The following is a 13,244-nucleotide window of genomic DNA, read 5'->3' on the forward strand; positions in this document are numbered from 1 at the left end:
ATCTGAGCTCAAATCCCACACTTGCATGGGATTTCTGTCAGGTAGTCAGCCTCTGGCCTAGCGGCATGCCTAGCATACTTGCTATCCAGGGAAGGTCACCACTGTGCCCCCCACTCCGAGGTTCATCACACCCTACAACCTAGCAAGGGGGTGCACGGAGCAGTCGCTTGTCTGTCGGCTCTGCCGGTTCCCTGCCCCAGAACAGGAAGTAACTTCAGAGGGGGCAGGGGACCGGCAGAGCCGACAGACACGCGGCTGCTCCATTCACAGCCTTGCCTTGGTATACTACTGCTCTGGCCAACTCCACCATCTATCCACTTTCAGTTGGTGAACACATATCTGGTCTTAGTTGGGGGCAAAGATGACGGACAAAGACAAGTGGCAACCCTCATAATCATGATACTTGTGTACAGAGGACTACCTTTACCTTTTTACCTCGGAAGGTCGCCCTTCTTCATCAGATTTGATAAGTAATTAAGGGACACTACTACACCTAGCATAAAACAGCACACAAAATATCACAATATGAAGCGAGCGACCAAAGGAATGAAGTGCTATATTTCACCTGTTAGTGGTCTTGAGCAACTACCATGTGGGTGTTTAAATCTCTGAGGGTGCTTCTTTTCATTATATTATATTATCAAGATAAATTATTAGATTTAGTACATTTTCCTGATTATGTTTGTACTACTGAACTTTTTTTTACCAGTGAACTCAGGGATTTCTTGATTATAGATCGACCTTCAGCTTTGTGTTCCCCCATCAATCACCTTTAGGCTCCTGGTCACTGTCCATCCCCTTAGATTTTTATAATTTTTTTTGTTACATTTGTACCCTGCGCTTTCCCACTCATGGCAGGCTCAATGCAGCAGGCAATGGAGGGTTAAGTGACTTGCCCAAAGTCACAAGGAGCTGCCTGTGCCGGGAATCAAACTCAGTTCCTCAGGACCAAAGTCCACCACCCTAACCACTAGGCCACTCCTCATCAATAATCATGATCACCCCAACAATGCCCCTGTAAAAAGTTAAAATTGGACATTACAGTTTTAAATATTATGCAGGTAAATGGACTATTTGAAAACTGCCCACCTGCCCCATAGATAAAACTACACTCTGATGGCTCTTTACGTTGGTTTGGCTGTCAGGATCTCTTGTTTTGCTTTGACTGCAGCTGCTCTTTCCCACCTTCTAGAAGCTGCCAAACTAATGACCTCCACAAGGACAATATTACCTCCTTTTTCTACAAAATTTTCTGCTGTTTAAGAGTTGTTACATGGTATTCACTGGAGTACTGTTCAGCATTTATTTCCATTTAACTGCATCCTGCATACAAATCAACATATTTGCATGCAAGGGGAATTGTAAGATTTACAATTCTCTGTCCTACCCTCTATCTCTTTGTTTTTTTGAATAAGTTCCCAAGCACTGTGTGAAAATGATGTTAACTGGTGCATTTTTTTTTCTAGCAAAAAAGGTGCTGCTCCTCAAATGCTAGGCCACCCTTCAAGGGTGGGATGATCACTGAGGGACCCACCCCACAATAGCCAGGCCCCCTGCAACCAGTCACAGAACCTATGACAAGGCAGAATTGGTGTGTAGAGTCTAAGCTCTTTCATTAAAACTTAGGGTCCGTGGGTCAATTTTAGCAGACAATGGGAAAGGTGCCGGTAGTACCCCCAAGTACCCCCTGAAAAAAAGCCCTGATGTTAACACCTGGAGACCCACCTATGGTATTACTACGACATCACAGCAACCATTAATGTAATTACAAATACCAGGACTTTGTAATAGAAAAGATAAATATTGATGAGGAAGTTCTTCAAGACTAACAAAATAAAAACATAAAAACATGAGTAGCCATACTGGGTCAGACCAATGGTCCATCTAGCCCAGTATCCTGTTTTCCAAACAGTGGTCAAGCCAAGTCACAAGTACCTGGCAGAAACCCAAATCGTGGCAACACTCCATACTACAAATCCCAGGGCAAGCAGTTGCTTCCCATGTCTGTCTCAATAGCAGACTATGGACTTTTCCTCCAGGAATTTGTCCAAACCTTTTTTAAACCCAGATACGCTAACCGCTGTTACCACCTCCTCTGGCAAAGAGTTCCAGAGCTTAACTATTTGTTGAGTGAAAAAACATTTCCTCCGATTTGTTTTAAAAGTATTTCCATGTAACTTCCTTGAGTATTCCCTAGTCTTTGTACTTTTTGAACAAGTAAAAGATTGATTTACTTCTATTCGTTCTACATCACTCAGGATTTTGTAGACCTCAATCATATCTCCTCTCATCTATCTCTTTCCAAGCTGAAGAGCCCTAACCTCTTTAGCCTTTCCTCATATGAGAGTAGTTCATCCCCTTTATCAAATGAGTCTTTTTTTGCAAGGCCAGGACTATAAATGTCTTCAAGCAGAGTTTCCACTGATGAGTTTCATCCAGAATGGCCAATTGGCTCCAGATTTCCAGGTTTATCCAGTCCTGCATTTACATAGAAACATGACAGCAGATAAGGACTACATCCACTCTGCCCTTCCACAGTACCCACTAACTCCTCCTTTTCCTAAGAGATCCCACATGGCTGTCCCACGCTTCCTTAAATTCTGACACAGTCTTTGTCTCCACGACCTCCACCGCACCGGAAGCCCATTCCACACATCCAACACCCTTTCCATGAAAGATTATTTTCTTAGATTCTTCCTAAGTGCTCCAAGTGTGGTCAGGACTGATGCAAAGACATTAGGTGTACAGAGGACTACCTTATTGGGAGTGGAGGAGTAGCCTAGTGGCCAGTGTAGCAGACTTTGATCCTGGAGAACTGGGTTCAATTCCCACCACAGTTCCTTGTGACTCTGGGCAAGTCTCTTAACCCTCCATTGCCCCGGGTACAAATAAGTACATGTATATACTCACATAAATCACATTGAACTGTAGTTGTGAAAGGCAGTAGTCCATTTCTTCTTAACTTCATCCTATGCCCTCTCATTCCACAGTTTTTCTTTATTTGAAAAAGGTTCACCATCTGTACGTTAACACCACTGAGGCATTTCAACATCTCTATCATATCTCCTCTCTCCCACCTCTCTTCCAGCATATACATGCATCTCATACAGGGACTTGCAGTTCTAATTTCCCTAGTGCATTTCCTAACAAAAGCAAGACTACAAATCCCTGTGTGCAGTGGGATAAGCCCATGATTGGATCAGCCAGGCCTGGCCTAATCATTAGGCAAGCCTAGGCAGTCACCAAGGACTGAAGCTTACAAGGGCAGCAAAAAGCAGTTGCAGTCAAAGTAAAATAACTCCTGACAGCCACACAAAGAACCATCAGCACCTCCTTGTTCCTGCAAAGCAAACTTTAATATTTGAAAGACTTTACTTTTAACTGAAGCCTTTGTAATCTGGAAGAATCAATCAGCATGGCTTGTTATGCATAGCTAAGTAGGCTAACAGCAGTAATGGATACAGTACAAAAAGTAAAAATATAATTCAGAAAGACAGTAAATATTTAGTATAAACGTTGGAATGAGCAGAACAATTTGACACAATATAAAGATCAGGAGATTCAGCAATGAGACATTTTTGGGCTCATTTTCAAAACAGAAAAATTTCCAAAGAGCAGCAAAAAGCAGCAGCAGATGGACTGGATGCAGTGTGTCCCCAGATCACAAGGGGGCGTGTCAGGGGAGTGATGGGGGTGGGATTTGAGCATTCCAAAACATGGAACTTTTTCTGCTGTAATGGAACAAAGCAAAAACATCCAGGGCTAAAAGGTAGACATTTTGGTCTTGACCTGGTTTAAATTTTACTAAGTCACAAAAAGGTGCCCAACATGACCACTGGAGGGATTAAGGTATGAGCCCCTCTTACACCCCAGTGGCACTGGTCACTGATCCCCTCCCCAAAGATGTGAAAGAAACAGTACATGCCAACCACTAGGATAGCTTCAGATGTTATGACCAGTCCTATTAGAGCAGCAAACAGGTCAGTGCAGTGCATTGTACAGAAGGGAACTCAGGCCCACATCCCACCCTAACTGGTGCACTTGTGGTGGAAAGTGTGAGTCCTCCAAAACCTACCGAAAACCGACTGTCACCTATATGTGGGTACAGTCAGTTTTTGGTGGGTTTTAGAGAACTCGCATTACAATATAAGGGGGTAACTGTGAGATGTGTACCTGGGACCTTTTTTGTGAAGTCCACTGCAAATGCCTCCTAGGGTGCCCCACTGTTCTACTGGGATGTCTGTGTGGTCAGTCTACTAAGAATGCTGCTGCCCCCCCCCCCCCTCCCCAGATATCTTATATTGTAAGCTCTTTGAGCAGGGACTGTCTCTCTTTGTTAAATTGTACAGCGCTGCGTAACCCTAGTAGCGCTCTAGAAATGTTAAGTAGTAGTAGTAGTTGTTTTGTGCATTTTTTCCCTTGGACTATTTTTTTAAATGGTCCAAAAAGATAGATGCACAGAGCAAAAAAAAAATAAAAAAATTAGCAAATGGCCATTTTTGAAACAAGAAGATAGATGATTTTCTGGCTCAAAAATCACTATGTTCACCACTTGATTTTTGGACAATTTCAGCAAAACTGTCCAAAATCAGATGTAGACATCTTATCGAAAATGCCCCTCTATATGTTTGTAAACATTTGTAATTGTTGAATAGGCATCTTGTATCTGTAATTGATGTTTTTATCTTTCTTTATTGTAAGCCACTAATACATGGTATATAAATAAAATAAACACAAGCATTCTGTCTTATTATGATTTTTATACAGTTGTTGTAGGATGATCATAACTGTAGAGTTTAATTAGCAAAGCCTGGGAGGGGGAACATCTGACTTAGAGTCCTGAAAATTAATTGGGGGGGGGGGGGATAAAACTTATGTGCATTTTTTTTTTTAATGTCGGTGTCCTCTCTCTCCTCATGCTTTTACTGTAGCAGTGACAGGGCCGGGAAGGGTTAAATGACAATCAGCACAGCAATACCTGGAGTTTCTTATCATAATATCAGGACATTGGTAAGAAGGAGTTTCTAAAAACATTACCTTCCGAAAATAAAAATCAGCACACACACACAAAAATGGCTTCTTAATGATTTCGACCTTGGAGCAACTGGACCCCCGAGGTGAAATCAGTATTGTCAGGAGACAGAGAGGTGGATACTGATATTAAAAAAAAAAATGGGCACACACAGTTTTAAAAGGTGTCTAAATGTAAAGCAGAAATCAAAGCAGGAGGTAAATAAGGCCTGTACAACTACGAGCAAAGGGAAAAGCGTGGAGCTGGCTCTCAGGCATCTTTCTTCCTTCTCTTAGCTTAGCAGGAGGCCGGACGCCGAGATTTTCTGTCCCGATTCGCAAAAGCAAAGCATCTGCCTCTGTCCCTTTAAGCCGCTGCAGCACCCCCACCCCCTTTCCTCTCTGCCATTTCCTTTTCCCAGCCCCGGGGGGAGAGGTTGGATGCTGGATGGGGCCCCTCCCTGCGCACGGGCAGGACCTTGATCTGCTTCCTGCAGCCCGCAGGAAAGGCTGGGCTGAGGCTCCGGGAAGCGGCTGAGAGAGGTGCAGGATCGCAGAGACGCAGGGCAGGGAGCTCGGAGGAGCACGATCGGCTCCCCAGAGGAAAGAGCCGCAGCAGTTTCCGGCTTTGGTGCAGCCAGACGAGCCATCCTGGCCCAGAAAGTGCTGCCCTCCTCTCCCCTGAGGATGTCCCGGAAGGTGCACCGGAGCGAGGTGTGTGCGGACTGCAGCGCCCCAGGTAAGAGGGGGGGAGGGGAGAGAGGGCTCGGCGAGCGGGGAGGGGGCTCAGCCCTCCCATTCCCTTTGTGTTGCTTTCAGCCAGGCTCCTACGTCAGCTGGAGTCACAGTAAATTCAGGATCAATAATGGGGAATGTGAATAGCGAGCGCTAATTGCCTTGTCTTTACGTAATGCTGCTCTAGGAAGTGCTTTGAAAGCCTCCCACACTTTTATGTACTTTGCGTGCCTGTTTCACCGGAGAGATGTCCTCCACCAATTCTGTAAGGAGAGCAGATTGGTATTATAATGCGTTGTGCTGGATTTTGGCCACATTTGGGAATTCAGCATTGGCTCAGCCTCTGGTTAGGGGACTGCAAAGAGAGCAATTTGTTCAGGACCATATGCCACACAAGCCTGCATGAAGCTGAAAGAGAGAGAGCCTGCTGATGGGCTTTGGGGCCCCCTCTTAAATTCTGCTCAAGGTCCTAGCATCTGACGCCAGCCCCCATTCTGGTTGTAATCTTACTAAGAGGCCTGCACGATTGACATATGTTTTCCTGCTGGAAAGGGACAGTGGTGGCTTTAGGCCAGATCTGTATGAAGGAGGGGCCCCAGCCATCAGATTATTTATTTATCAGGACTTATTTTCTGTCTTTTGGGGGCAAACAAATCACCCAAAGCAGTGAACAGCAAGAATAAGTTGAACATATTTATTTTCTTCTTCAAACCCTAACTTCCCTTTAATATCCCTGAAATCTAACGTGAGAACCAGGGGGAGGAAGGTTTTATGGAAGCCTGAAAAGATACCTTTTAATTTTTTTACTGAGAGAATGTTGCTACTCCTTACAAGTTATGTTGTAGTGATACTAGATGTGTACAGTGCTGCACAGATGTGCATAAGGGATGGTCTCTGTTCCCTGGGAATTATTTTCAGGTCTGGAGAGAGGGGCCCATACTATAAAATGCCCTAGCTCAGCTTTAGTGCACAATTTTGTGGGATGTTGTATTTAAAAAAAAAAAAAATCACGAGCTAACCATTGTAAAAAGCCCACACACACCATTGTACAGCAGATTTAAATCCATGGCAATGAGACTATTGGCAATTCAGCACGAAGGTGCAGAACTGCACAGAAGACCAAAATACCGCCGGCCCAACACAGGCACCGGCACATGCCATTTCCCGCACTAGGGAAAAGCGGCCCGTGTTTTTTAGCGCGGCACTAACCCACTGATAGTCGGGCAGCGCTTCCCGGTTACTGCTGGGTTAGCGCGGGAGCCCTTACCGCCACCCTAGTGGGTGGTGGTGGTAAGTGCTCCCCCCTCGCATGGTCACATGGTAAAAGAGCAATCTTACCGCACGGCCATGGCTATTTTCAGCCTTTTTTTACCCACTGCAGTAAAATGGCCCCTGCCGCTAGCACAGAGGCCGTTGGTAAAAGGATTCCTTACTTTGGACTTCTGTGATAGCAAGAAAATTTCATGCCTACTTCTTCTCTTTACTGTGAGCATAATGATCTGCAGTTTTTAGTACACATGGGAGGTATGCTGGTATAAATGCCAGACTGGGAGACATGGATGTACCCGCAAGTCTGCATAAAAGTTGTATATTTACCTGTGTGGCAATCACATACTAATGTGTGTGCATTCAACTTCAGCTGCCAGTTTGCACATAAGATAAGGCTGTTGCTAATGCAGACCCGTGGGCAGATTCGCCTGCTGTATTCTCCCATGTTGCACACATTTTTTGCTCGGGGACGATTTTGAATATTGTTTGGGTACTGCATTGATGCTACTCCTGCATTAGGAAGCTGTCTGATAAGTGTTAGTACATGACTGTAATGCGAGGTTTCTACAGAAACAATATAAATAGGTCTCTGAGTATCCATCAGTGGAGGTAATTGTAATCAGAACTGTGACAGAATTTCAGTATGGATCACAGAGTGTAGCAGTAAGGACAGGTAACATAGTAGGTGACGGCAGAAAAAGACCTGTACGGACCATCCAGTCTGCCCAACAAGATAAACTCATATGTGCTACTTTATATGTATACCTGACTTTGATTTCAGGGCACAGACCGTAGAAGTCTGCCCAGCACTAGCCCCGCCTCCTAACCACCGGCTCTGCCACCCAATCTCTGCTAAGCTTCTGAGGATCCATTTCTTCTAAACAGGATTCCTTTATGTTTATCCCACGCATTTTTGAATTCCATTACCGTTTTCATCTCCACCACCTCCCTCTGGAGAGCATTCCAAATATCCACCACTCTCTCCGTGAAAAAAATACTTCCTGACATTTTTCTTCAGTCTGCTCCCCTTCAACCTCATTTCATGTCCTCTAGTTCTACCACCTTCCTGTCTCCGGAAAAGGTTCGTTTGCGGATTAATACCTTTCAAATATTTGAATGTCTGTATCATATCACCCCTGCTTCTCCTTTCCTGCAAGGTATACATGTTAAGGTCAGCAAGTCTCTCCTCATACGTCTTGTAACGCAAATCCCATACCATTTTTGTAGCTTTTCTTTGCACTGCTTCAATTCTTTTTACATCCTTAGCAAGACCTCCAAAACTGAACACAGTAGTCCAGGTGGGGCCTCACCAACGACTTGTACAGGGGCATCAACACCTCCTTTCTTCTGGTCACACCTCTCTCTATACAGCCTAGCAACCTTCTGGCTATGCCTTGTCACACTGTTTCGTTACCTTCAGATCCTCAGATACTATCACCCCAAGATCCCTCTCACTGTCTGTACATATCAGACTATCACCACCTAACACATACGTCTCCCATGGATTTCTACTCCCTAAGTGCATCACTTTGCATTTCTTCGCATTGAATTTTAATTGCCAAACCTTGGACCATTCTTCTAGCTTCTGCAGATCCTTGTTCATGTTTTCCACTCCCTCTGGGGAGTCCACTCTGTTACAAATCTTGATATCATCCACAAAAAGGCAAACATTACCTTTTAACCTTTCGGCAATGTCACTCACAAATATATTGAACAGAATCGGCCCCAGCACCGATCCCTTAGGCACTCCACTACTCACCTTTCCCTCATCCGAGTGAATTCCATTTACCACCACCCTCTGGCGTCTGTCTGTCAACCAGTTTCTAATCCAGTTCACCACATTGGTTCCTATCGTCAGCCTGTCAAGTTTATTCAAGAGCCTCCCGTGGGGAACCGTGTCATAAGCTTTGCTGAAGTCTAAGTAGATTACATCTATAGCACGTCCTTGATTCAGTTCTCCGGTCACCCAGTCAAAGAATTGAATGAGATTCATTTGGCATGATTTACCTTTGGTAAAACCATGTTGTCTCGGATCTTGCAACTTATTGGCTTCCAGGAAATTCACTATCCTTTCCTTCAGCATCGTTTCCATTACTTTTCCAATAACCGAAGTGAGGCTTACCGGCCTGTAGTTTCCAGCTTCTTCCCTTTCACCACTTTTGTGAAGAGGGACCACATCTGCCATTCTCAAATCCCATGGAACCTCTCCCGTCTCCAAGGATTTATTAAACAAATCTTTAAGAGGACCCGCCAGAACCTCTCTGAGCTCCCTCAATATCCTGGGGTGGATCCCGTCCGGTCCCATGGCTTTGTCCACCTTTACATTTTCAAGTTGTTCATATACACTGTCTTCTGTGAACGGTGCTATATCCACTCCATTCTCATATGTACTTTTGACAGTCGGTCGTGGTCCTTCTCCAGGACTTTCTTTGGTGAAAACAGAACAAAAGTATTTGTTTAGCAAATTGGTTTTTTTTTCATCATTATCCACATAGCGGTTCACAGCATCTTTGAGTCTTACAATTCCATTTTTAGTCTTCCTCCTTTCACTAATATACCTGAATAAATTTTTGTCGCCCCTCTTTACATTTCTAGTCATTTGTTCTTGCACTTTCACCAGACACATCTCTCTCTTAAGGTGGAGGGGGAAGAGACAACGAGCGTTTTCTAGCCATATGGAACTTTAGAAGGTCAGAGAGTGACAAATAAAAGTCAGGCAGTTTGAAAGTGGGGCCACAACTATTTTTGACTTCCAAGAAGGCTGGAATAACCTGTCTGGAGCAGACCTGATTATAACCCTGGCATCAAACACTAGATCTCCCGAAAGATTCAGGTAACCCACCTCACTAGGGACCTGACTTACAAAGATGGCTTCCAGTAGGCACAGAAAGTGATAAAAGCTTTAGTAAATCAAGCCCTGGGTTTGGTAGCTGTTTTGGATTGTTAAAGGAAGCACAAAAGGGCCTTCAAGAGTGGAACAATCAAGAATCTAATATAATAATTTGCTATGTGAACGTTCTAAAGTGTCTCACTGGGATTGTAACCACCTGCTGATGTCACAGGCCAGCAACAGAACCCTGCTTGCCTGATGTCAGCAGGGGGTTACGAACCCAGTGAGAGACGCGCGTTGAAGAACAGCGGGAGCAGGCAGAGGTGTCCCTAAGTGCACTTTGCCCCCCCTCCAAAATCGCCAACCCCCCTCTGCTGCCGTCCCCTCCCCCCCTCTTACTGGGGTCCCGGCGGCAGCAGTGAAGAGCCTCGTGACTCTGCTGCCTTCCCTTCTCTTCGCTCTCAGCTCTGACTCTGGTCCCGCCCTCATTTCCTGTTTCCGCAAGGGCGGGACCAGAGTCAGAGCTGAGAGCGAAGAGAAGGGAAGGCAGCAGACTCGCGAGGCTCTTCACTGCTGCTGTCGGGACCCTGGTAAGAGGGGGGAGGGGAGGGGAGCAGAGGGGGGTTGGCGATTTTGGAGGGGGGGCGACGTGCACGTAGGGGGATGGGCAGGCCCAGTGTCGGGGAGGAGAGTGCCACGGGTGGAGGCATCGCAAGTCATGTCTGTGAGACAGAGAGGAGGGGGGTTTGGAACTCGGGGGAGAGAGAGAGGGAAGGAGGGCCTGGAAATCGGGAGAGAGAGATGGAGGGAGGGCCTAGAAATCGGAAGGGAAGAAAGGGACCATGAGCCTTGGAGGGGACAGAGGGAGAGAGCGAGGGAGGGAGGGAGGGAGAGCGGGATAACCTTGCTAGCGCCCGTTTCATTTCATACCAAAACGGGCCTTTTTTTACTAGTCCTTTAATAAATCGACCCGACACAGACTGTGTTTCGTCGTGTGTACGCCTGCATCAGGGTCAATTAAAATCAAAGATCTTGAAAACACAGCCAAAAAGATATTGTTCCTCAATAATATGCAAACAGAAACAAAAGCAGAGCAGCTAAGGATGCTGTTCTTGTTTATGTTCTCTTGGACCCTGTCTTCTGCTATCTGGATTGTTAAAGGCCCTCGTGAGTGACTCCTTAGGGAATTAGAGTCCTGGGATAGGAGGACACGCCTTTGTGGATTGCAAACTGGCTAAATGACAGAAAATATGAAGTAAAATGGGTCACTGTTGAAGTGCCATGACTGGACTGGGACCTGTGCAGTTTTCAATGTATTCATAAATGATCTGGCGATAGGAATTTTGAGTGACATGATCCATATTTGCAGATGACACAAAATTGAAGTTGTTAAAATGGATGAGGATTGTAAGGTTTGCAGAAAGATCTGGAGAGACTGGGTATCTAAATGGAAGATGAAATTTAGGGGCCCTTTTTACTAAGCTGTGGTGGTAGCCGTCACTTTTACCACAGCCGGTGAAAATAGTCAAAAATAAAATGGCTTTGTGCTAAGTTTGCAGTTGCTGTGTGGTCATTTTTTTCGGGGGGGGGGGGGGGGGGCGAGCACTTACCACCACTCATTGAGGGGGTGGTAAGGGCTCCCACGCTAACCTGGCGGTAACCAGGCAGCACATGACGCTGCCCAATTACCACCGGGTAACCCCCTATGAAAATATTTTTAAATATTTACGCTAGCGCCGAAAATGGAGCGTGCTGGGCGTGGAAGTACCGCCAGCACCTGCGCTTGGCCGGTGATAATTCCCGGTTGCTGTGCGACAAGCCTTTGGTAAAAGGGCCCCTTAATGTGGGCAAGTGCAGTGATGCAAACAGGGAACAATAATCCCAAATACTGGTACAAAATGCTGGGTTCTTTGTTAGAAATCAAAACCCTAGAAAGAGTTCTTGGAGTCATTCTGGATAATACGTTGAAAATTTCAGCCCAGTGTGCCGCAGCTGTTAGAAAATCAAATACAATATTAGAGACTAGTAAAAGAGGCCCATTTCCAACAGAAATGAAACGGGTGCTAGCAAGGTTCCAGGGCCCCCTCCCTCCCTCCCTCTCTGTGGCCTCCTAGTGGAAGCAGGATGTGTGCAGCTGCCCTTCCCGTTCGTAAGTGCCGGCTGTTCTTGAAAACTTTTTACCTCGTGGTCCGCCGGCAACAGTGAAGTCGAGCAGGCACGGCGCTTCAGACTGCCTTCACTTCTGTTTCAGCTGTGCCTCTGGTCCCGCCCTCATTCCGCAAAGAGGAAATGGGGGCGGGACCAGAGGTACAGCTGAAACAGAATCGAAGGCAGTCTGAAGAGCCGTGCCATGCCTGCTCGACTTCACTGTTGCCGACAGATCAGGAGGTAAAAAGTTTTAAAGAACAGCCGACACTTACGAAGGGGAGGGGCAGCCGCACACGTCCTGCTTCCACTCGGAGGCCACAGAGAGAGAGGGGGGGCGTGGGACAGGAGTGGAACTCGGGAGGGAGAGAGGGGGGGCGTTGAACTCAAGACAGGAGTGGAACTCGGGAGGGAGGTAGGGGGGCATGGAACTCGGGGCAGTGGAACTCAGAGGAGAGTGGGGGCGTGGAACTCGGACGGGAATGGAAGGAGGGAGGGAGATAGGGGGTCATGGAACTCGGAGGGGCGGGGGCTGGAACTCGGGGGGTGATTCTGTAGTCACCTCTGGTGGCTGGTGCTGGCTTCCCTTCCCTCTCACTTCCCATTGGCCTGCCCTGTGACGTCATCCCCAGGGCGGACCAATGGGAACTGTGTTACAAACCCAGGCATCCAGACAGAGGTGCAAATTGTTATATAGGATTATTTGAATAGAGATGGAGAACAAAACTGAGAATATCATTATGCCTCCAAAAAGATTAGAGCAGAATTGGAAAAGGTACAGCGAATTACAACCAAAAAGAAAATTGGGATGGAACAATTCCCATGTGAAGAAAGGATAAAGAAGTTAGGGCTGTTCACTTGAAGCAGAGGTGGCTGAGGAGACGTAATAGATGTCTGTAAATGAAACAGATAAATATGAATCAATTGTTCATTCTTTCAAAAAGTACAAAGACTAGGGTGCACGCCATGAAGTTAAACAGAAGTACATTTCGAACAAATGGAGGGAAATATTTTTCATGAACTGTTGTTAAGGTTGATGTGGTGAAAGTCACTGCTTATCTCTGGGGGTGGAATCTCACTACTTTTGGGATCCTGCCAGATGCCTGTAACCAGAATACGTGGTTTAATGGACCATCGGTCTGACATGGTGATACTTATGTACTTTATCATAGACCCCTGGTAAAGTGCACAGTTCTAGTTGCCTATGTCAAAAGCGGGGCTAGAAGAGGTTTAGATGTGAGGATGGATGATTGGG

At 46.0% G+C, this 13,244-nt stretch overlaps 1 protein-coding gene across 3 annotated transcripts in view; it reads left to right on the forward strand.

Annotated features, from left to right (window-relative positions):
* The first annotated feature begins 5,407 nt into the window (after window positions 1-5,407).
* Window positions 5,408-13,244, forward strand: part of GIT1 (GIT ArfGAP 1) — a 96,077-nt gene continuing 88,240 nt past the window's right edge. Inside the window, exon 1 of one of the 3 annotated variants that reach the window (XM_030186058.1) lies at window positions 5,408-5,749. In XM_030186058.1, coding sequence (XP_030041918.1) covers window positions 5,698-5,749 — 52 coding nt within the window. In that variant the 5' untranslated portion in view covers window positions 5,408-5,697. The remainder of the gene's footprint in view (window positions 5,750-13,244) is intronic. The other 2 variants (XM_030186056.1, XM_030186057.1) reach the window with 2 other exon arrangements.

Source organism: Microcaecilia unicolor, chromosome 13 (genome assembly GCF_901765095.1).
Source record: "Microcaecilia unicolor chromosome 13, aMicUni1.1, whole genome shotgun sequence".
Lineage (NCBI taxonomy): Eukaryota > Metazoa > Chordata > Amphibia > Gymnophiona > Siphonopidae > Microcaecilia > Microcaecilia unicolor.